Genomic DNA, 20,308 nt, shown 5'->3' with positions numbered 1-20,308 from the left:
TTTGAGGCACTTTTCTGTACCTAGGATGTGCTGCTCTGGTTGAATGTGAGAGCCCTGCCCCTCCAGGAGGGGAGCTGAGGGCTGGGGGAGTGTGTTGCAGAGGTAGCACAGGGTGTTTTTGCTTTACCAGCTCTATCATGCATCCACCTATTGTAATTGGAGTTTAGATACATCCCTTTCATTTAGACTGCCTTCTATGCTGACACCTAAATACAAGTGTAAGAGCCTTAACTGCTTTCTCTCATGTTTCATGTGCTCTGGCAATAAGAATTTGTCATTTTTGGAAGCAGTGAAACGTGAACATATATAGATATTACAATCCATAAATCATTGATTTTTCTGAAGTATGCATAAAATTTTTGAAATAGTATGAAAATGCATTCGTTCAGTAGGTATATAGAAGTGGCCTTTAAGCTGTGAAAGGTTTAAATACTTAGGACACTAGAGGGGCTCAGACTAGGGAAGAGTTCCTGGGAACTGGGGGACTATCAGCTCCTGTGTCAGCCCTGGTCTGTGATGTAGGTGTCAAACAAATGGAAGGAAGGAAAGAAAAGGAGAGATGCCAATAATGTAGTCATAATTTGGATGCAAAATCCTAGGCTTTGCAGCATGCTTGAGATTTTACCCCCAGAGGCACCATCCTCTGAATTTTAACAGAGCTCTGGCAGCAACTACTCAAAACACCCAGCCTGTTCAAAACTAAATTTGCTCTGGTCAAGGTCCAGTATTGCAACTCACTATTGCCTCCATGCATTACAGTGCATGCTTTGGACTGAGGCAGTCAAAAACAGTATACAAGAAAGGTTGTCAGTACCAGGATTTTAAATTACTGTAATTGTGTTCAAGTTTATAAATGGGATTTTAGTCAGTTAATACGAATTAGTTTTCAATTTAATCCAAAGTAAATAAGCAAATTTAAATATCCCAGCTAAAAAACCCTTCTCTGTTCACTTTAGTAAACTAACATACACACACAGCCAAGCTTATTCTCAGTCAAATTCCCTTTTTATTTCACAGATATTAATTGCTAACAAAGCTAAACAAATCTGCAGTTCAGACTGAGTCGCTACAACTTCTTCCAAGGACCTGGAGGAACGGACTTTATGCAATTTCTTTGTCACTTCAACCCTTATTATTTCCTCAGCTTTGAAATGTAACAGCAAAAACACATTTTCACATTTTAACTTGTTTTACATAATTTTAACATTTTTTTAAGCTATACATTCTCTGCATGAAAACCAATAAATATGTTAGTGTGAAAACAGACTAGAAAACTTCATTATTCTAGAAATATAAGTCATGAGAAACTTTCATATGTAAGTGACTTATCAGTGATCCACTTGAAAAATTTTCTGATTATCACACTTGCACAGACTACGCAGGATCTTGGATTTGGTCCAAATTTAGAGAGCTCCAATTCACTCCTTTTATGAAAAAACAGCAGTTTTAAACATACATAGCTGGAAATGGAAAGCAGCCTTAGGATTAAATGGGGTTTTATGCAGCTGAATTGAGATATACCAGAAATAAGTTCAGTGCTGAAGAGCATTTTCAAGCATCCTAGCAATTACACAGGAAGCTGGATGTAGTAACTATGAAGCTTTCAATCCAACTGTCTCTTTGGAAAAGACAAGATTTAACATCACATTTGCTCACAATTTTTTTTAATATATCTGGTAACTCTGTTGAAGCACAGATCCTGCTTACTGCTTTGAAACATAAAACATTATCATTGAGACCTAGATGCTTATCTAGAGTTCATAGTAGCCAAAATTAAAAAGATCAAAGGGACGACTGTAGGAACAAAGGCACATGGTTAATTTATAAAAGTATTTACAGGGTACTTGAACATTTATTTCTATCTACTAGAAATTAATTTGCCTTGAATGAAAAAAAATAAAACCATATTAAAGGAGGTCATCCTAAACAGATGTTCTCGAGCGATATGAGCAGAGAATCTTATAACCATTAAATGAATTCCATAATTAAACTTCTCATATTGACTATGGAATTTTCAAATACCAAAATTCATAAATTTATTATTCCTCTAAGCAATGTGATACTTTAGTGCAACCCTCTTCAAAGATTGAAGCTGGCACAGTTAAGGCAGTCTACTAAAAGTGTTTAAAATTCAGCACACAGTGTTTAATCATTGAGGTGCCTGTCTCTCTGTTTGGAAAGCTGTCTTTTGACACCATCATCCTTCTAGCGCTGCAGTTTCAAACACAGCATGTTTAAACACTGCAGTTTTTGCAGTGTTTGGGCTTTTTGGAGGTGGTAAGTGAGGAGTCCAACAGCTGTTAGTTCCAGAAACAACTGTGAAGGATGAGCAACATCCCCAAGTTGATGTGTAGCTTTACTGCATTCTGTGCTAACCTTCACAGGCTGCCAACACAATGCTTCTAAAACTACACCATTTACATTCAAACCTATAGAGCACTCTGTAAACCCTGCTGCTGTAATGTGCACTCCACTCATAGTGTTTCAATACAGTCTGCTGCCAAAAGCAAACTAATTTTCCTAAGGTGGGTTTTGATTTTTCATAGAAATTCATTGAGGCACACATTCAAAAAAACCCCAAACGATCTCTGAATAAACCAACCAAACTTCAAGAGGCTTCACATTCTGATTTTTTTTTTTTCCCCTACTGACCTGATATCACCAGTTTGAAAATATTATTCATGACTATAGCAAAAAAATTCATTCTAATTGTATGGAAATGGTTTCCACTAGACTTTAATAAGGCTATACAACAAAGGTGACTAGTGCTGTCTATCTACAGCTGATAAATTGGGGCACCAGAACTGAATTATTTGAATATTTGAATTATTAAAAGATTCCACAGGAGGAACAAAAAAATAAATAACTGCATAGTATGTGATCCCTTTTATTCACCAAAGCTGCCCATGTTTATCCCAGGTGGAAGACAGCAGAAAAGCTGCTCAGCATTCAGATGCAGGTGTGTTTAGTGCTTGCTGTAACATCTTTCCATCTTGCATGTTGCCACATCTCTTCAAAGGACAATTACAGAAGTAGGGAGAAAAAAAATAAAGAAAATAGAAAAGCGTTTTCAGACAGATCAATATTTCTCAAATTTTTCATTTGAAATATTAAAGTAAATTTATTTATAGTGAAAGTCATCAGAAGACCATTCTCCTGGATTTAAAATATGTTGGTTTTTTCTTTGGAAAAAAATTAAGAAAAAAGGAAAACAATACACATTACTAAAACCACAGATGCTGTGGCTTTCCTGCCTGCCCCTCTCTCCTTACATATGTCCATACTGATGACAGAATCAGTTCAAATAAGTCTAATCACTATCTAAATTAACAGGGTTGTAGTCAGGGTCATCCTCTTCATCCTCCAACTCTAAATCATCCATTTCTTGGAATAAAGATTCATCAACCTCCACATTGTTTCCGGCTGTAAGGAACAGAAAGATACTTTAATTTCATGCAACAACGAAAACATGAACAACAACAAAACATACAAGATTTTTTCCTATTAGTTCCTCAGCGTAGGTAGCTGCTAGCGAACTTGGCTTTTATACATCAAACAGATATGGAAAAGTAAATGCTACATTTTATCTTTTTACAGCTGAAGTTTTTTTTCATTGTATCAAAACCCAGCCAAGAGAAATGTCACACAGAACTTCAGACGTCATTGGGAGCATGAAATTAACATTCACATTTGTCAGAAGCAGATTCTCTCTCCCCAGGAGAGCCAAAGCAGGAGCTCAGGACCTCACAGCTGGAATAATTACTACCATCCTAGTGAGATAAATGCACAGGGCTCATAAAAAATTCCTTACACACCATACACTGACATGCATGTATTTGCTTTCAGATTTAAATTTTAAAAGCAAGATGAAGCTTTGGCTACTTTCACATTTTCTTCTGAAAGAAATGCTGCTGACCTAAAGATAAAACTCGAGGACTGCTATTTTAATTTTATGTATCAACAGTGACATCTTCTGGTCACCAAATAAAGTTTCTTTTATTTCACTGGACTTGAAGGCACCTATACAAGATAACGCCATTATCCTCTGAAAATTAGTAGTACATGCTACTGTAATATTAAAACAGACTTAGTAACCTGTTGCATCTATGACAGAATGCAAGCAGCAATAAGAATGGGAGTTTTAATCACCAGTAGCAATAGGATTACAAATTAATACATTAATCCCAAATCATCTGGGCACAGAAACCAGGTAGAGGTATGTTCCTCCCCTGAGGAAGCCAAATGTGCCATCAACAAACCATCTTCACTTCAGGTATTTTGTAGGAAGACAAGATTAAATTATTCCCTGTTAAAGAAACTAAACTTCCCCATAACTACCATTTCAAGTTTACACTCACTGACATTCATAAACTTTCTTTTAATTGTTACTTGCAGAGAAGACTCTTGACCATCTTCTGCCTGTGTTTTGTGATACCAGTAGATAATGCAGGTGCATTAAAGAACTGTCTTGCCTCAGAACTCAGGTATTCTAAACTAGGACACTAAAAAACGATACAGCAAATCAAACAGGTATGTTACTGTGAGTATGCATGCTTTTATATGCTTTATCTCCAACTGGTTTTCCAAATTTAATATTTTTCTGGCACAGGCTTACAGAATTTTCATGTGGCACCAGGTGAGTATTTTAGGTAAGGTAAGAGGCCCATCTGCAGAAATCATGAAAAAGAACTGGATTGCACAGAAGCAAGTAACATTTATTTTTACCTGCAAGATGTTTACTATTGGTGTTGAGGTTCAGAGAAAAGGTGACAAAAGTTCAAGACCTATGCTTGAAGCCAGGGAAGGCTGGCTATTAGAAAAAAAAAATCAGGGCTGAGTTGAGGTTTTTTATTTTCTTTCTTTCTTTTTTTTTTTTTTTTTTTTTTTGGTTTTTTTTTTTTTTTTTTTTTCCAGGTCTGGGTTTTTGTTTTTTGTTTTTGTTTTTTTGTTTTTTTTTGTTTTGCTCCCAGTCCAATCATTTAAATATAAGCAATGTAAGTAAGATCACTTCAAGCACAAGGCTGCACCTCAAGCACAAGGCTGCAAATAAATACACTTTATCATCTTGAAAAGGTTTTGGTTTTGGGAAAAGTAAAATTCTATTAACTCTGCAAAGCAGTACTTCTCAGAAAGTTCTTCCAATGTAAAAGGGATTCTGATATAAGATGTTAAGTCAGAAATACAACACAGATTTTGCTCAGGAATTTTGACCTTTTTTAAGCCACTAACTTTCACTTGTGGAATCAAATAGAAACTTACCTTCCTCCAAGAACTGGATGTCAGAGGTGTCAAGGTTGTGATCCATTTCAAACAGCTGTTTACCTAGAAATAAAATAAAAACCAATATATAAGCAAGTGCAGTTCTGAAGCAACTCTCAACCCAAAGCAACAGTTAGTCAGCTGTTGTCCCCATGTGTGGAGACGCAAGCTCTGACTCCATGTTTCAGAAGGCTGGTTTATTATATTATGATATGTATTATATTAAAATACTACATTAAAACTACACTATAAGAATAGAGAGAAAAGGTTGATCAGAAGGCTAGAAAGAAGAAGAACAAAATGCATAACAAAATCTTGTGACTCTCAGAGTCCAATGCAGCTGCATCTGTGATTGGCTCTTAATTAGAAACAACCAACATGCACCAATCACAGATGCACCTGTTGCATTCCACAGCAGCAGATAGTTATTGTTTACAATACTTTCCTGAGACCCTCAGCTCCTCAGGAGGGAAAAAATCCTAGCAAAGGATTTTTCATAAAATATCATAGCTACAGTCAGCATGTGTATTTTAGTCTTTCCAAATTAACTAATTCTAGCAGTCTTTTGTGTTTTTAACTGCTCATTTCTGTAAGCTCCCCATTCTGGTTTTTTTTTTTTTTTTTAATTCATCCAGTATTCATCCACGCCAACATGTGAAAAGGGTCACTGTAATGCCAAGACTCTAATGAAGGAGGGAAGCAAAAATTTACACCCCACAGCTTGTGTTCAGTCCTTATTGCTTTAGTCTTCATCTTGCATTCCACAAGAAATCCTCTGTGGGAACTGAGAAGGAAATCAGGTGACTCCTCCACCTTTTTTCATATATTCTCCCATTCAAAAAGCAACTTGGATCTATACGAATCACCAGCTCCTACACACACTCACAGAGTTTTGAAGGCAACCACACAGAAGAGTGAAGCCTTTCTGAGTGGGAGGGACAGAAAGAAAAGCTCAGGATTCTTTCCACATAAATCATCTGTCTCCCATCTACATTGCTCATGCAAGCTTCCACAAACAAGACTGCCTGCTGTCCATGGCAATACTGGAATTACACTAATGACATCCAAGAATAAGCTTGGTTTTGGTTTTCTAAAGGGAAGCTTTTATAAGCTACATTTGTATAGGAAAACAGACACCACATACTAACAATACTTTAAAGAACAGAAAAACCAGAAGCCTGATTTCTGTTATCTCATCTTAGCAGATTCCCAAATGCATACCCTTCAGAGAGGAATCAAGCGTGTCCCCTGTCCTGTACAGCTTTTTATGAAACTTAACACCATTAAAATTTCCATTTCTGTCAAACTGCATCAAAACTAGCCAGAAGTGAAGAGAAAACAGAACAGTGATACAGCGTGACCACATTGGTTATGTTTTTTCAGGTAATCAGGTCAAAAGTAGATCCAGCATCACAGGAGAACCAGTTCACAGCTAAGCCATGCAGACAATGTAGCAGGATGCTAAGACCTATCATCTGTGTAAAAATTACTTTTAGACTTGTCATTATAGGCTGGTAGCATTGTAGAAATTTCACAACCAGTATTAAAACATACCGCTTAGCTTATTTTTGCCTGCTTGTTCTTCTTCTTTCATCTTTTTCCTTTTTATTTCTAGAAGTTCTGCATCAAACTTGGCTTTCCAATTAAGGAAATTCTCAATAGTAACAGGAGTGCCATGAAAACGTTGCTGGAAGAATAGAAAACAAGGCTGCAAACACAACTTGCAAAGCTACAGGTGAAGATAAGCATTCTCTTAATTATTTAAATTACAACACTCCAGAAACACTGCTTGCTGTGAAATTTCTGAGAAATTAATCCTAATCCTGAGAGTATATAAAGAACACATTCTTGTGGTTTTTGTCATGGGAGTCTCTCCTCAGAGAACTATACTGAGGTGAAAACTCTCATGGAAGAACCCTGCATAATCCTTTTGTACCTACAGTGCAATAGTTCACAACTCCCCACTAATATAGTTTATTTATAAGTAGGCAGCACTTTTTATCAACCCTTAAGTACAATCTACAATGAATTATTGCACATTAAAATACATTAATCCTTTTACATTGCTGAAACACAAAAAAAAGATTATTTTTTCACGGACATTTCTTTGCCAATCTTCGAAATACAGAACCTTCCAAGTCCCATCACCCTCCAGCTATTTCTCAGAAAGTGAGTTAAGACTCATGAGCTGGACTTACCACGAATCCATGAATGGTGAAACTATTCTACAGAAGGGCAAACCAGTCTTGAAGACTGGTCCCACTGCTTCCACCCTATCCACTCAGTCTTCCAAGGAAGACAGCCTTCCTCAAACCATGGAGTCCGCGTGCAGCATGCCATATTCTAGTCTTTTTTGCTCCCCATTCCCTCTTGCTCCCCCTTCTTCCAGAAAAAAAAAACCACTCTCTACAGCAAATCTGATTTCATTTGGGAAAAATCCCTGCATTAGGAAGTAATGCTAGAAGGGACTGTGAACATGCAGTTAGACTCTAAAAAGACGGCTGAAGAAAAAAGGGAGAAAAAGACCACTTCAGTTCATTAAACAATCTTATGTTTCAATTAAATCATCTTTAGGATAGCTGTTCCTTTCTTACTGCAACTGAGAACTGCTCCAGCATCAAACCAATGCATTTTAAAGAAGCTGAAAGTCTTTTTCCTTGAAGACATTATTTTACATACCTTCTCTTCTTCCTCTGCTTCTCTTTCTTTCTGTTTTTTCTCTTCTTCTCTTCGTGTTTTTATTTGATCCACTATTTCATTTAATTTCTCCTGTACTGCTGAGACTAGAGTGAAGATCATTACCATTCCTAAATTTTCTTCTGCCTACAACACAAAGAAGGCAACTTCAAACAGAAGAACCTGAATGCATTAATATGTTTACAGAAAGCAGGATGTCGTGCAAATACAGAGGGCACAGCTGACACATTCTGCACCAGTCTCAAAAGCTTGCTGTAAAATTCAAATTCAACTGGCCAGTTAATCCAGTCAGTTATCCCCAGATGGGCGTGCAGCAAAACACAAAGATGAATGCCTGTGATTGGGTTATTAACACATTACAGATATCCTCTGAAAGGCTTTTTCATGAATAAAACAAAACCTACAGTAGAAAGACAACTCTAAAATTTGAATATCATAAATCATAAGAGACAAGTCACTCAGAACCTTTCTTCTCCTGGAACAGTTTATTCCTTAATTCTATTACATGCTCCTTTGAAGTGAGACAGTTTCCCACGAAAATCAGAAAACATCAGCTGATGAAAGTAAGTTTATATGAAGTAAACTGAAAGTGAAAAAAATGCCCATTAAACATATTATGGCAATTTTAATGCAGCGAGGGCTTGACAGAAATTCCTTAAACCAAAGAAGTGCTTCCTTCTTTCCTTCACAATGCACTTTCACTGATCCCAAAGGCTGATGAGATCCACTCCACCCTCAAACAGTTATGTTATCAAAAACAATCAAGAATCAATGGGGCATTTTTTAATATTTCCAAATGAAACTGAGGCAGCTTATTTTCACAAATACTACACATATATATATATATATACACACACAGTTAAACAAATTCACCTTAAGGTAGAAGTGGAAGAGGGGAAGCCCTAGTGCACTTCCATTTCATTATTCTACATTATTGCCCACACTGAATTAGCCCTATATCTTACCTCAATGATGTCATTCACCAAACTCAACCCACAAAGTAAGTCCCTATAGTATAGAACAAGTTTCAAATGAGTAGCAGATACCTCTGAAAACAACTGATTTGAGAGAGAAATTCCAGCCAATGTGTCAAGTGGTATCAAGCTATTCCAAGATATTCTGTCTTCCTTACCTGCTGCTCTAGCAGTTTTATTATGTCCATGACATCATTATCATCAAGATTCTCCTGTGAGACAATTTCATATAGTGGAGTTTCATCAGGGTATTTTTCTCTGTAGGTAAATTTAAGGGTTGTTTGGACAGCTACAAGATAAAGAAACACATATTCTTATGATGATAACTCTGTATAACTTTAATGGTATGTTTTCCTACTGCATCAACAGCCTAAAGATTATAGAATATAAAAATTCTTGCCTCTAAGGAACAGTCTTCTTACACCAATGTATGAACAGATTTAAACATAACCCAAGAGTTCAAAGAAATTAAGATGATAAAGTTTACACTTGCACCAACTATTAAAACCTACTCATGTCTGAAAGGTCTTTAGGAAGACTGAAAAACCTTCTGTGGTATGACAGGTACTAGAGCAGTAATCTCCCTCAGATTCTACTTAAACCTGGAAACCAACAAGAGTTTTCATAACAGAACTAGAGAAAATCTCAGGATATTAACACCTCAGATTCTGTGTGCCTGATTGAAGTATCAACCTCTGCGTTGGGTTCCAGGGCTACACACTGTGGTAAAACACGTTATGTCCAGTGGAAGTTATTAAGCAGAGAACTGCCTAAGAAAAAATGCATTCAATCTGAAGCTGCCCAGAGCCAGGGTAATATGGAAACAAGGCAAAAGAGAATCAAGTTTCTTTTACACATCCTCCCAGAATACCAGAGAGAAGTTTTTCTTAGTTCTCAGCAGCACAACAGTACGTGCAACACAGACATCTGCTCTAAGCAGGGCTTACTCCTTTCAAACTAAGTAAGGCAGCACCAATTTATTCCTTCTGTTACAGTATCCAGAACAGCAGCTTTCAAACTTATTTGGAGTAAGGCTTGCTTACAATATGCCCACACAAAAAATACACAGGGACCTGGGACCCACAGCCTTCTGTTCTGGAGCTGTTCCTTAAGTGCTGCCCATTCACAGCACACAGACTCAACTCTCCTACATAGCTGGCACACACACAGTTGCCAGAAAACAAGTCCCCTCACAACATGTCTGTAAGCCAGTGGAAGGAAGGTGACAACCCATACTTTTTGAAGCTACGCTACAAAGCCTTTGAGATTCAGAAGAAAGCAGTCCTACAGTGACAGCATAACGTTTCTGCAAACTGAACAAGGATCACCCAAATCCTTGAACTATATTTGCAAAGGAATGTTTGCTGTACCAGGCCTCTAAAAGGAGGTATACATAGCTGTTGGTGATAGAATTAGATGTAAACATATACAGGAGAAGTTTCTGAGTAAGACGTGATCAACTTACTTTCATCATTTTCTCCAGCTTCAGATGTCACAGTGATTGTGAAAGTTGTTGGCTTTTCTGACAATACTGTTCAAAGGAAAAAAGCAAGAGTCAGGGAGAGTCCTTAAATCAATTACTTCTTCACATCAGTGAAACTGAACTTCTTAAAGAGACTTATAAAGAAAGTAAGCTCTTGATAGAGTGTTAAGGGCCTTTTTAACTTATTAATGTAATACTTTTCAATTAACAGCTATTTTCCATACGATGTGATGCCTGGAGTCTCTTTGAATGAGACCATACATCATCAAACAATACCAAAGGGTTTCACTTTTGGAAAACTTTCTCTTCTGGAAGTTTCTGTGTTCCACAAAGTGCAAATCAAATCAAACAACTTCTGTAGTGCACTGACTGCATGCAGAAAGCTACCAAAGCTGATTTGCTTTACTGCACTAAATGTGCCTGATGAGCATCCAGTGCACTCTTGACCATGGACTATTTTTACAGTATGTTTCCACTGATATTTAAAACAGTTAATGCAAGAAATGCATTAGCACAAGCAACGTACTAGAATGAAAGTGTGTGAATCAGGCAGCTAGAAGATAGACAACACAACACAGCAAGAGCTGTGACCTGCATTTCACAGGCTAAAAACCTCAATGCACAATTGTGGGTTGCAGACCACATACTCACGTAAGAGGTGCTCTGCATCTCTGTTATAACCTATGCCCAAATTAGTGCACATGCCCTCAGAGTATCAACTGAGTTTTGCCTAATTGCTAATGTACTACTATGATCTTTATTCCCCTCTCCTCTCTTGGGCATAAAAGCATTACATGAGCGAACAATAACTCTGAGTAAGCATCACAGTAAAGGCAGTATGAAAGAATATGACTTCGATATCAGTATCAGATATTCACCATTCCCAGCTACCAGAGATCAAGACATATACCTTTAAGTAATCTTTAGCACAAAACTGAAGACCTGAAAAGATTTTCAGATTGAAGCAATAGGCAACTGTACTGGGCAAATGTTTGTGTGGTGAAGTTACTGCCAAGAAAGATGGTGTGAAACTCTAGGCAGAGTAGACTGTGCAGGAAGGAAACAGAAAATGCCCCATTTCTTCCACTGTTAATATTCTTTGGATACAGAATGCCAAAAAAATTATGTTGGATTAGGCAGCATTTGGATACTCTTGATTGTTTGACGGTAAATTGAAAATCCTGAAAAACTGATGAACCAATGTATCCACAATATGAAAGTTTCAGCAGTATAACATGCTGCACCAGGGAATTAAAGCTTGCCTTTTTTTCACCTGCAGCCGAGTAAGGCAGGTACCGACAATACATTTACGGAGAAAAGAGCACCTTTAAGCACCCCAAAACATCCCATGCCTCACGACCGCGACAAGCTTGCTAAGGAAAACCGGTCGGCACACAAACCAATTCCCAGGACTGCATCTTTTGAAAGGTTTCTCTGAAGAGCATCCTTCCAGCGCAGGGCACCGGCTTGCCCACGCCGGGCTGGCTGCTGTGCCACGGCGCTAACCGCGGCAGGGGCAGAGCCCACGGACCGGGCCACAGGGGCCATCAAGCGCTTTGCTCTTCCCGGCCAGGGAAAGCGAACCAACATCCCGAGCACGCACCCGAGCCGCGCGGCTCGGAACCCCGCGGGACCCGCGGCAGCCCCGCCGCGGCCTCCCGCTCCGCCCCCCGCACGCCGGCTGCCGGCGCGGCCCCGGCGCGGCCCCGCACCCGTGAACGAGTCCGGGTAGATGGACTCCAGCGCCTCCAGCTCGTTGCGCTGCTCCTCGCTGTAGTCGGTCATCGTGGCCCGCCGCCCACGGCCATGGGCCACCCGCACCGCGACGCCGCCGCCACCCCCGCCCGCGCCTGCGTTGTCCAAGCCCCGTCCCGGCCCTTCCTAGCATGCCTCGCGCTCGCGGTAGGCGGGAATGCCGCCTCTGGGCTGGGCTGGAGGGAGGGACGGAGAGAGAGAGGGAGGTGGCGCAGCTGCCATGGCGGGAGGCGGGTGCGGCTGGTCCCTGATCGCCCTCACAGCCGCGGCGCCCGCTGCCCAGTCAGTTCCAGCGCTCGCTGCTGCGCTCAGCTCCGGACAGGACGGAGCGTACCTGGCGTGCGGGAGGGATCCTGCTGGCATCGCCCGCCCCTCCCGGGAGCGGCGGCCTCGGCCGAGCTGAGGTCCGCAGTCCCTGTGTTACACAGACTGGCCATGCATGGTATGGGTCACTCTTGGACGTTCTTCCCTTGAACATTTACAGGGATCAGCAAACAGAAGGGGATTCAAACCCGATGCTCCAGGTACTGCGTAAGGGTACCGTGAAGGCAGCTGAATGCCATTTCTGCCAGAAATTGGAAGTTTATTAGATGCAGCTAGTGATTTGCAGCTTGAAGTTAAACAGCGTGTGCAAACTTCCCAGGAAAAGTTCACCGTCATTTCTGGAGTCCCATCACATCGGCGGCATTGCCATGTGTGCAGAACAGGAGTCGCCAAGGCTAATGGTGTTGGGAGCTGCCATGCTTTGGGGTTACCTGCCAGGATGGATTTAAGACTGTCGAGGGTTAAACAACATCACACCCTGATGGGTACGTGGTATACAGAGTGGTTGTAAGGTGCATCCCGTTCCTGGACCCATGGCTGGCAGTTTTCCCACAGACACATTTTATAAGCCCAAGGTTTCCATAAAAGTTACCATGGGCATAAAGAAAATAATTTTCAAGTGAGCAAACTGGAATTCTAAGTGGATTATTGGGTAAGATTACTCATTTCAGCACAGTTTGACTGTTTAACTGTACCAACTCATAGATTTGTCTGTAATCATGAATTAATTTAAAAGCTGTGCCTTCACTACCAATCTCACATGTATCAAAGAAGCAAGGAGTAAAGGGAAATACCCCAAAACTTAAAATACTGCAGCTGTAGTACTGTGGATTAATATATATGCTAACAAGGTGATAGTCTGTTAGTATATTGGCAGGCTGACTTCACAGTGACAGATAGTATTTCTACTCAGTATTTCAAATTACATATTTTATGAAAAATACAGGGCAAATAGTAATCAGGACAAAATCAGAAACCATGAAGCCTAGTTTAAAAATCAGGTGAGCAAGATATAAAAAGAATTTTACAGGTTATTCTTAACCGCAAATATTGCGTCATTTTGTAGTAGTACCGTAAAACAATAGAAGAGGAAAGAATTCACATGGACTAAAGACAGCAAGTTTTTGTCATTTGGATCCAGATATCAGCATTTCTATCAAAACCTTCAGATACATAACTTAGCTGCATGTGTTCCAGATTACAGTGTTCCGTCTTAAATAAAAAAGCACAAATATTTTTTAAAATTAAATCAGAAGTTGTGTTTACTACCAGAGGTACTTTGTTTCCTAAGGAGTTCACATACACAATGCAGCCCCATTACCTTTTATTACGTTTGCATAGCCAGATTTTGGTAGCAGGGGCATTACAGGGATGCTTCTGTGAGAAGCTGCCAGAAGCTTCCCAGTGTCCTACAGAGCTGATGCCAGCTGGCTCCAAGATGCACCTGCTGCTGAGCACCATCAGCCATGGTGGCAGCACCTCTGGGATAACAGGTTTAAGAAGGGAGGAAAGAGACCCTGAGCAACAGAAATAGCAGCCAGAGAGAGGAGCGAGCAGAACAGCTCTGCAGACACCAAGCTCAGTGAGGAAGGAGAGCAGCAGGTGCCACAGGCTCTGGAGCAGAGGTTCCCCTGCAGCCCCTGGGGAGGCAGCTGTGCCTCTGCAGCTCAGGGAGGTCCCTGGTGAAACAGATCCACCTGCAGTCCTGGAGGAACCCACAGCAGAGCAGGTGGGTGCCTGTAGGAGGCTGTGACCCCACCGGGGGCCTGTGCTGGAACAGACCCTTGGGCAGACCCGTGGAGAGAGGAGCCCTCACTGCAACAGGTTTGCTGGCAGGATTTGTGACCCTGCAGGAAACCTGCCCTGGAACAGGTGGTTCCTGAAGGGCTGCAGCCCGTGGAAGGGCCCCACACTGGAGCAGTTCATGAAGAACTGCAGCCTCTGTAAAGGACCCACACTGGAGAAGTCGGTGGAGGACTGTCTCCTGGGAGGAAGTACCCCATGCTGGAGCAGGGGGAGAGTGTGAGGAGCCCTCCATCCAAGGAGGAAGGAGCAGCAGAGACAATATGTGGTGAAGTGACTGCAACCCCCATTCACTCACACCCTCTGCACCACTGGAGAGGAAGAGGTAGAATATTTGTGAGTGGAATTGAGCCCAGGAAGAAGGAAGGTGGTGGGGAAAAGTACTTTAAGATTTAGGTTTATTTCTCATTATCCCTATCTGATTTCATTGGTAATAAAATAAATTAATTTCTCCAAGTGGAGTCTGTTTTGCCCTTGACAGTAATTGCTGAGTGATCTCTCCTTGTACTTATCTCAACCCATGAGCCTTTTCTTATATCCTTTCTCTCCTATCCAGCTGAGGAGGGGAGGAACAGAGCAGTTCTGACTCCTGCATTTTCTAGTAAAATGCACTAAATTAGATTTTTCCACTTCAAGCCCCTGGGGTCATTTATTAGTAGCAGATAGCATCCTATAGTGTAGCATATGGCTTTGGAGCCCACATGTATATGTGTACATGGCGAGGCAATGCAGGAAGCATTAAAAAAATTATGGCATGCATTTCCCTCCCACTTAGAGTTAGAAGCATCTGCACAGAGGGTTAGAGAGGAGAGGAGTAATACCACATCATACCAAACTGACTTAACACAAAAACATCATTAAGCCTTATTTCACAAAATTGAGTAACTTTTAATCACAGTAATTTTCATGGGCCCAGTGTATGTATAAATTACAAGTTTACAGAGGCAAAGTAAACCCTGCTGTACAGACTGAGATTTTTCCCATCCTCATTTTCTATTTGTACAGTAGGAAAGCACACAGATACCTTGGAGATTTTGAAGTATTTCCAAATAGGGCACTAACCTTGCTATTTCTTTCAGCCAGAACACATTTCAACTCAGTTTGCCATATGTCAAGTGTTTGTTCATACAGCTGCTATGTGTTACACACCTCACCATGTGCCTCAGTGGGGATTTTCTCTCCTTATCAGAATTGAAAGTCCTTTCATTGCTGTATCTAAACTCAGCCTTTGATGATAAAATTTCCCTCCCATATGTTTCCTGCATGCTGTAGCCCCAGACTTAACTAGTAGTTAGCTCAGTGTAGATTACTTATATAATACCAAAAAAAAAAAAGAACAGAAGAGGAGAAAGAAGTAATTTCTGCTAGGTGTCACCAAGGAAAAGCTGGATAGCTGCCCTTGCTCCATACAAGAATGGACCAATTAATAGGATCCAATCAAGGTCTACCTCTTAAAGAGCCTTTTAATAGAAAGAAAAAATATTTAAAAAGCATTTGTAAATAACTTACTCAGTACATACTTATCCTTTCAGTACAACCACTGGAAAGCAAAGAGCTGAAGCTTGAAATAGCCCACCCTAATCTAGGCATAGATCACCACAACCCACAGGAGTCAAAATGCCATCAGCAAAGGCATCTGTAAGCAGGTGGTGAAGGTCTACATTAACAAGATGCACCTGCTCACTTAATTTATACATCAATGTAATACTGTACTGGAAAGTTCCAGTGCAGCTCAGGTCTGATATAGAGCTAGACAGGTTCCTGCTTCTCTGCAAAGTATTGTGGGGTCTTGGATCTTCAGAGCTGTGTTATGATCCCAGGGTCTTCATCAATCCTCAGATACTTTCCACTTGCACGCTCCTTGAGTGCCCAGTCATGGAGGAGGCTGTAATCATAGTGCTCCTTATCCACTCGTTTCAGAAAGGCCAGTCCAGAAATGGCCTGCCACTCCCTGAGAGATGGGATACGAATTTCCTTTACACTCTCACTTCCTGGGACAAAGCCAAAGAACTTCCTTACATTCTGCATGGCATAGAGCCTGGAGTGCTGCTCTGTTGCCTCATCGAAGAGCTCCTGCTCATTGTGGACATAGCTGTTCCAGTATCTGTAGTGTAGGAAGCTGAGTGGGGACAAACAGCTTGCCAGGCAGTAAGAAAGGAACACAGTGATGACTACCACAGCAATCAAAAGCCAGCCAGCCACCTTACCAAAAGAAAAACAAAAAACCGAAACCAAACTGTTAGAGCTGAAAATACTCACAATGATAACTTTTGAGCACCAGAAAATCCATAAGATTATCTTTACTTGCTTTTCCTAAATAACAGCATTAACAAGCCTGGAAAGCATCTGTTGCCACCAAACCCAGTCTATGCTTACTGGAGGCAGCCATGTAGTAAAATCACTTGTTCCTTTCAAGTTCAGGAAAGCTCTGTTGTGCAGATTTAAGAATATTGCTTTCTCAGCTATTATTGTTATAAGATAGGCCATGCGGGTCCTAGACTATATTAGCTTATAGCCTGTTTAAAAGGTTTTTCTCTGAAGTGACAACTTAATGCTTCTCCTATTATTTACCCAGTATGCAAACTTTTAGAATTGAGTCTGATCTAAACCCCAAGATTTTACATGGGTTCACATGAAGCTCTCACAGCCAGGGCCTCTGAGTCACATTTCTTCTGCTTTAATGAAGAAACTTCATATCCTCCCTGGCTCTTGAACTTCCATTTGTTGCACTTGGTATTATATATCAGGATACTACACAAGGAAGAATGTGTCCTCAGGCAGCAGGTAACAAATGGGACAAGCACATATAGTAATTTATATACCTGAAGTAATTGATATACCTAAAAGAAAAGAACAGGCTTCAAAACACACAGAGATTTAGCACTCAAGGCAGTGGACATTGATCTTGTTTTATGCCTGCTGAATTAGCTTCACCTCTTACCATCAAGCTTACAGGCAACAGGAGTTACTCACTTGAGACTGGTATCGGAGGAGGAGAATCACTTCATCTCTTGCCCGGGTCAGCTCTGGAGGAACCAGCTGCCTGCAGGGAAATGCAGCCAATATCCTGCTGCGCTCACTGGCGGTGACATTAGGAGCAGCTCCGTAGTAATGCACAGGGACGTACTCGCTCATAGCACAGATATAATAGGAGCCATTTATCAGGGTGACTGCAAGCCATGTGACTGGAGCAACCAGTGCCCTCCCCGTGATGCTGCACAGGACAAAGCAGAGCAGTTTGCATTTCAGCAACCAGTTGGATGAAGTCTCCCTCTCAAAATGAGAGCTTTTGCCCATAACCAGCCTCCAAGTCTGGTTGTTCAGGGCATAGCCAACAATCAGAAGGATCAGTGCAGGCACTCCTAGGAAAGCCAGCCCATAGATAAGGTTCTGTCCAACATGACAGGGACAGCTGAATGTGAAAAAAGAGAAAAGTTGCTGCCCACCGATTGTCAATATTGCAATTATTGCATTAGCTATAATGACCTCTTTGCCTTTTAGAAAAATCAACCACTTTGGAAGGAAAGTCATTTTAGATCCTATTCTTTACCAGATGCTTTTGATTTAAGTCAGTACTAACTTTTAGTTATATTTAACTAGTGTCAATGGCAGACTAAACACCAACACAACAGCTCAAAATGAATACCACTAAACAACACCCAAAAACCCCTACTAGTCTTTCTCCTCCCACTAATTTTCAGTGGCTTGTTTGGTAGCTTTAAGTATGCTTGCAGACATCCCCTGATGTGTTTTAATTGATTCAGTAATTTATCTCAGCTGTTCTGGAAAATTGAGCTTTTAGGCTGTTGTGAGCTCTGCCAGCCCATTGCTAATTGTCTGAAATTAACAATAAATTCCCCCTATCTTTTGGATGACAGACAGCACTCTCAAACTGATGGTTAACCTGTCAGGATTAAGCTGTTTGCTAATCACCAGTAATTAGCAGAAACATGGCATGAAAGTAGGGGAAAAAAAGGAGCCTTCCAGCTAGTCTTCATAAAAGATCACCCAAACAAATCCTTGGCAAATGGACCAATTAAAAAAAAAAAACAAAACAACTTCCACTTTAAAATAAACTTATAAAATATTCCATAAGTTGCACAATGGAATATTTGGAATCCCAGTGCTGTCTGCATTTGATGTCCGTGAATGAGCAATTCATTGTCCAAGCACTGGAGACTGAGAAGTAGTTAGCTGCTGGATCATGAGGATTTTAGTATTTCACCTGTAGGTGGCAAGAAGCTGGTGTGTCTCTTTTCCTGACAATGCTGAATGTTTCCTTTGGAAAGTTTGTTGCAGTTTTTAGTTTGTTTTGGTTTTGTTGGGGTTTTTTTTTTGGGGGGGGGGAGGATTGTTGTTTATTTTTTGGGTTTTTTATGCTTGTTTTTTTTAATAACATATATATAATCTGCTATTCAAAAAATATCAAGCCAGCTGGTATTATATAGTTTGCTTGTGCTTATGAATTCTAAGATTTTCTGCAAGTATAGTCAGTCCTATTCCATGGACAGAGATAAAAATTTTTCAATTAAGCATTTCCACAGCTGGCTTCTGGATATTGGGATAGATGACCTGGGCTCTGAGCATCTCTCACAAACCAAGCTTTAAGCAGAGGTCTGAAAATTTGAAAGCATTTCACTCTTGATGATTTTCTCTGGATTGCACTTTTTCTGTGGTCACACTATCCAGTAGTTCTATGCATTGCATAACCTAGGCTGATCTGAATTTGCAAATACTTGTGTTTAAGTACTGGCAAGTCTGACAGTCTGTCATATAAATGTTCTTACCAAGAGAAGAAATAAAGTAAAAGTTAGCCAGAAAGTTTATGGGGAAATTTGCCTTCCCATTACAGATGTCTATGTCCAGCATGGGTGGACTTGGTTGTGTGATACAATAGTGTCTGCACAGCCTCTTCTCTCCCCTTGCAGAGAGGGTTGCTAACAATAAATTTGATCTCAAACAGCAGTTTTAGCACCCATGGTGTTTGCTTGGATGGCAGAGACACTCTCTCAGCTGTTGCGCGCAGGGATGGTACGTTACACATGCCTTGCCTGTTCACTAGGCAGGACCCTGTTCCTCCAGGGCACTCTTAGGGTGGACACCTGCTTGTCTCATCCCCAGTCACCATCTGGGATAGAGGTCCTTGCTGGAAACTGGCTCTCAAACAATGTGACGCTGTTATACAAAATTAAAAGCAGTACAGAAACATGCTGAAACATCCAGCAGCACTTTGGCACAGCTTCTCTGGAACTTGTTACATTCTTAGTTGTTTGGACAGAGTAATAGCACAAAGAAATTCCAGACCTGTCTGAATATTGCCATTTTAAACCTTCATTTTCTTTCAGTATCACAGGGTTTTCAGTAACTTTTTTTTTGGTACTAGTGACATTATATTTGGAAAAAAAAATCAGTGAAATAAACCCATCAGGCTATCACAAAATTATTTTATAAGAGTCTTCCGTTATGCCTCAGTTCATTTTAAAATCTCTGATTCCTTCTGAGATTTCTTTTGGAACCTGTGTCTTATTTTGTTTATAAGGGAGGAAGGCTTTCCCAAGCATTACTTGTTTACTCAAGAAACACATTAGATGTGAAACTGAAGTGGAATCCAACACTAAAATATTAATAGTCAGCCTAAGGCTGTTGAATGAGGCAATTTATACAATCAATACAACTTTGTACTTCTGCATTTTCATTCCTTGGCATTTGCTTTCATTGCCTGCTGTAAATGATCCTGCTGGGTCATCCTATTATGGAACAAATTACGGGATTGGATCCAATTAAGAGCTTGGGTGGCACATCAAATCTTTAAGTACTTGCCTCTGCAGAGGAACCCAGGGTCCTGAGGTAGACATTGAGGCTCTTTATCCAATTCCAAGGAAGAGTTAGGACTGGATGCAATCCAAAATACCACTACCTGAGGTGACAGCTGGCAGGCTGTGAGGCAGAAAGATGCTTATAGCTGACATCTGAGGCAAATAGGATCCATGAACAAACCTTAGTCATGGTTTTG

General features: G+C 40.6%; 2 protein-coding genes across 2 annotated transcripts; both read right to left on the bottom strand.

The window, feature by feature from the left end:
- Positions 1 to 983: 983 nt before the first annotated feature.
- Positions 984 to 12,284, bottom strand: RWDD1 (RWD domain containing 1). The gene is made up of 7 exons (XM_041478146.1): positions 12,126 to 12,284; positions 10,396 to 10,461; positions 9,089 to 9,219; positions 7,939 to 8,082; positions 6,814 to 6,946; positions 5,260 to 5,322; positions 984 to 3,423 (listed from the first exon to the last, which is right to left on the bottom strand). Exons 1-7 carry the CDS (start codon positions 12,196 to 12,198, stop codon positions 3,311 to 3,313), a joined length of 723 nt encoding a protein of 240 aa, XP_041334080.1. The 5' UTR covers positions 12,199 to 12,284; the 3' UTR covers positions 984 to 3,310.
- Positions 12,285 to 16,092: 3,808 nt separating this feature from the next.
- Positions 16,093 to 17,826, bottom strand: CALHM4 (calcium homeostasis modulator family member 4). Its single transcript, XM_041478181.1, has 2 exons — positions 17,269 to 17,826; positions 16,093 to 16,497 (listed from the first exon to the last, which is right to left on the bottom strand). Exons 1-2 carry the CDS (start codon positions 17,824 to 17,826, stop codon positions 16,093 to 16,095), a joined length of 963 nt encoding a protein of 320 aa, XP_041334115.1.
- Positions 17,827 to 20,308: the final 2,482 nt, after the last annotated feature.

The sequence above is a fragment of the Pyrgilauda ruficollis genome, unplaced genomic scaffold (genome assembly GCF_017590135.1).
Source record: "Pyrgilauda ruficollis isolate IOZ18807 unplaced genomic scaffold, ASM1759013v1 scaffold43, whole genome shotgun sequence".
NCBI lineage: Eukaryota > Metazoa > Chordata > Aves > Passeriformes > Passeridae > Pyrgilauda > Pyrgilauda ruficollis.
Note: the sequence above shows the minus strand (reverse complement) of the source record. Positions and strands in the feature narration are given on the sequence as shown.

Bases quoted from the DNA above. Each gene is read 5' to 3' on its own strand.
- RWDD1 (XM_041478146.1), bottom strand. From the start codon at position 12,198: ATGACCGACTACAGCGAGGAGCAGCGCAACGAGCTGGAGGCGCTGGAG. The intron at 10,462-12,125 runs GTGCGGGGCCGC...TCCTTTGAACAG, and splicing joins CTACCCGGACTCGTTCACGG to TATTGTCAGAAAAGCCAACA. The intron at 8,083-9,088 runs GTAAGGAAGACA...TTTGTGTTGTAG, and splicing joins TAAAACTGCTAGAGCAGCAG to GCAGAAGAAAATTTAGGAAT.
- CALHM4 (XM_041478181.1), bottom strand. From the start codon at position 17,826: ATGACTTTCCTTCCAAAGTGGTTGATTTTTCTAAAAGGCAAAGAGGTC. The intron at 16,498-17,268 runs GTGAGTAACTCC...TCTTTTGGTAAG, and splicing joins TCCTCCGATACCAGTCTCAA to GTGGCTGGCTGGCTTTTGAT.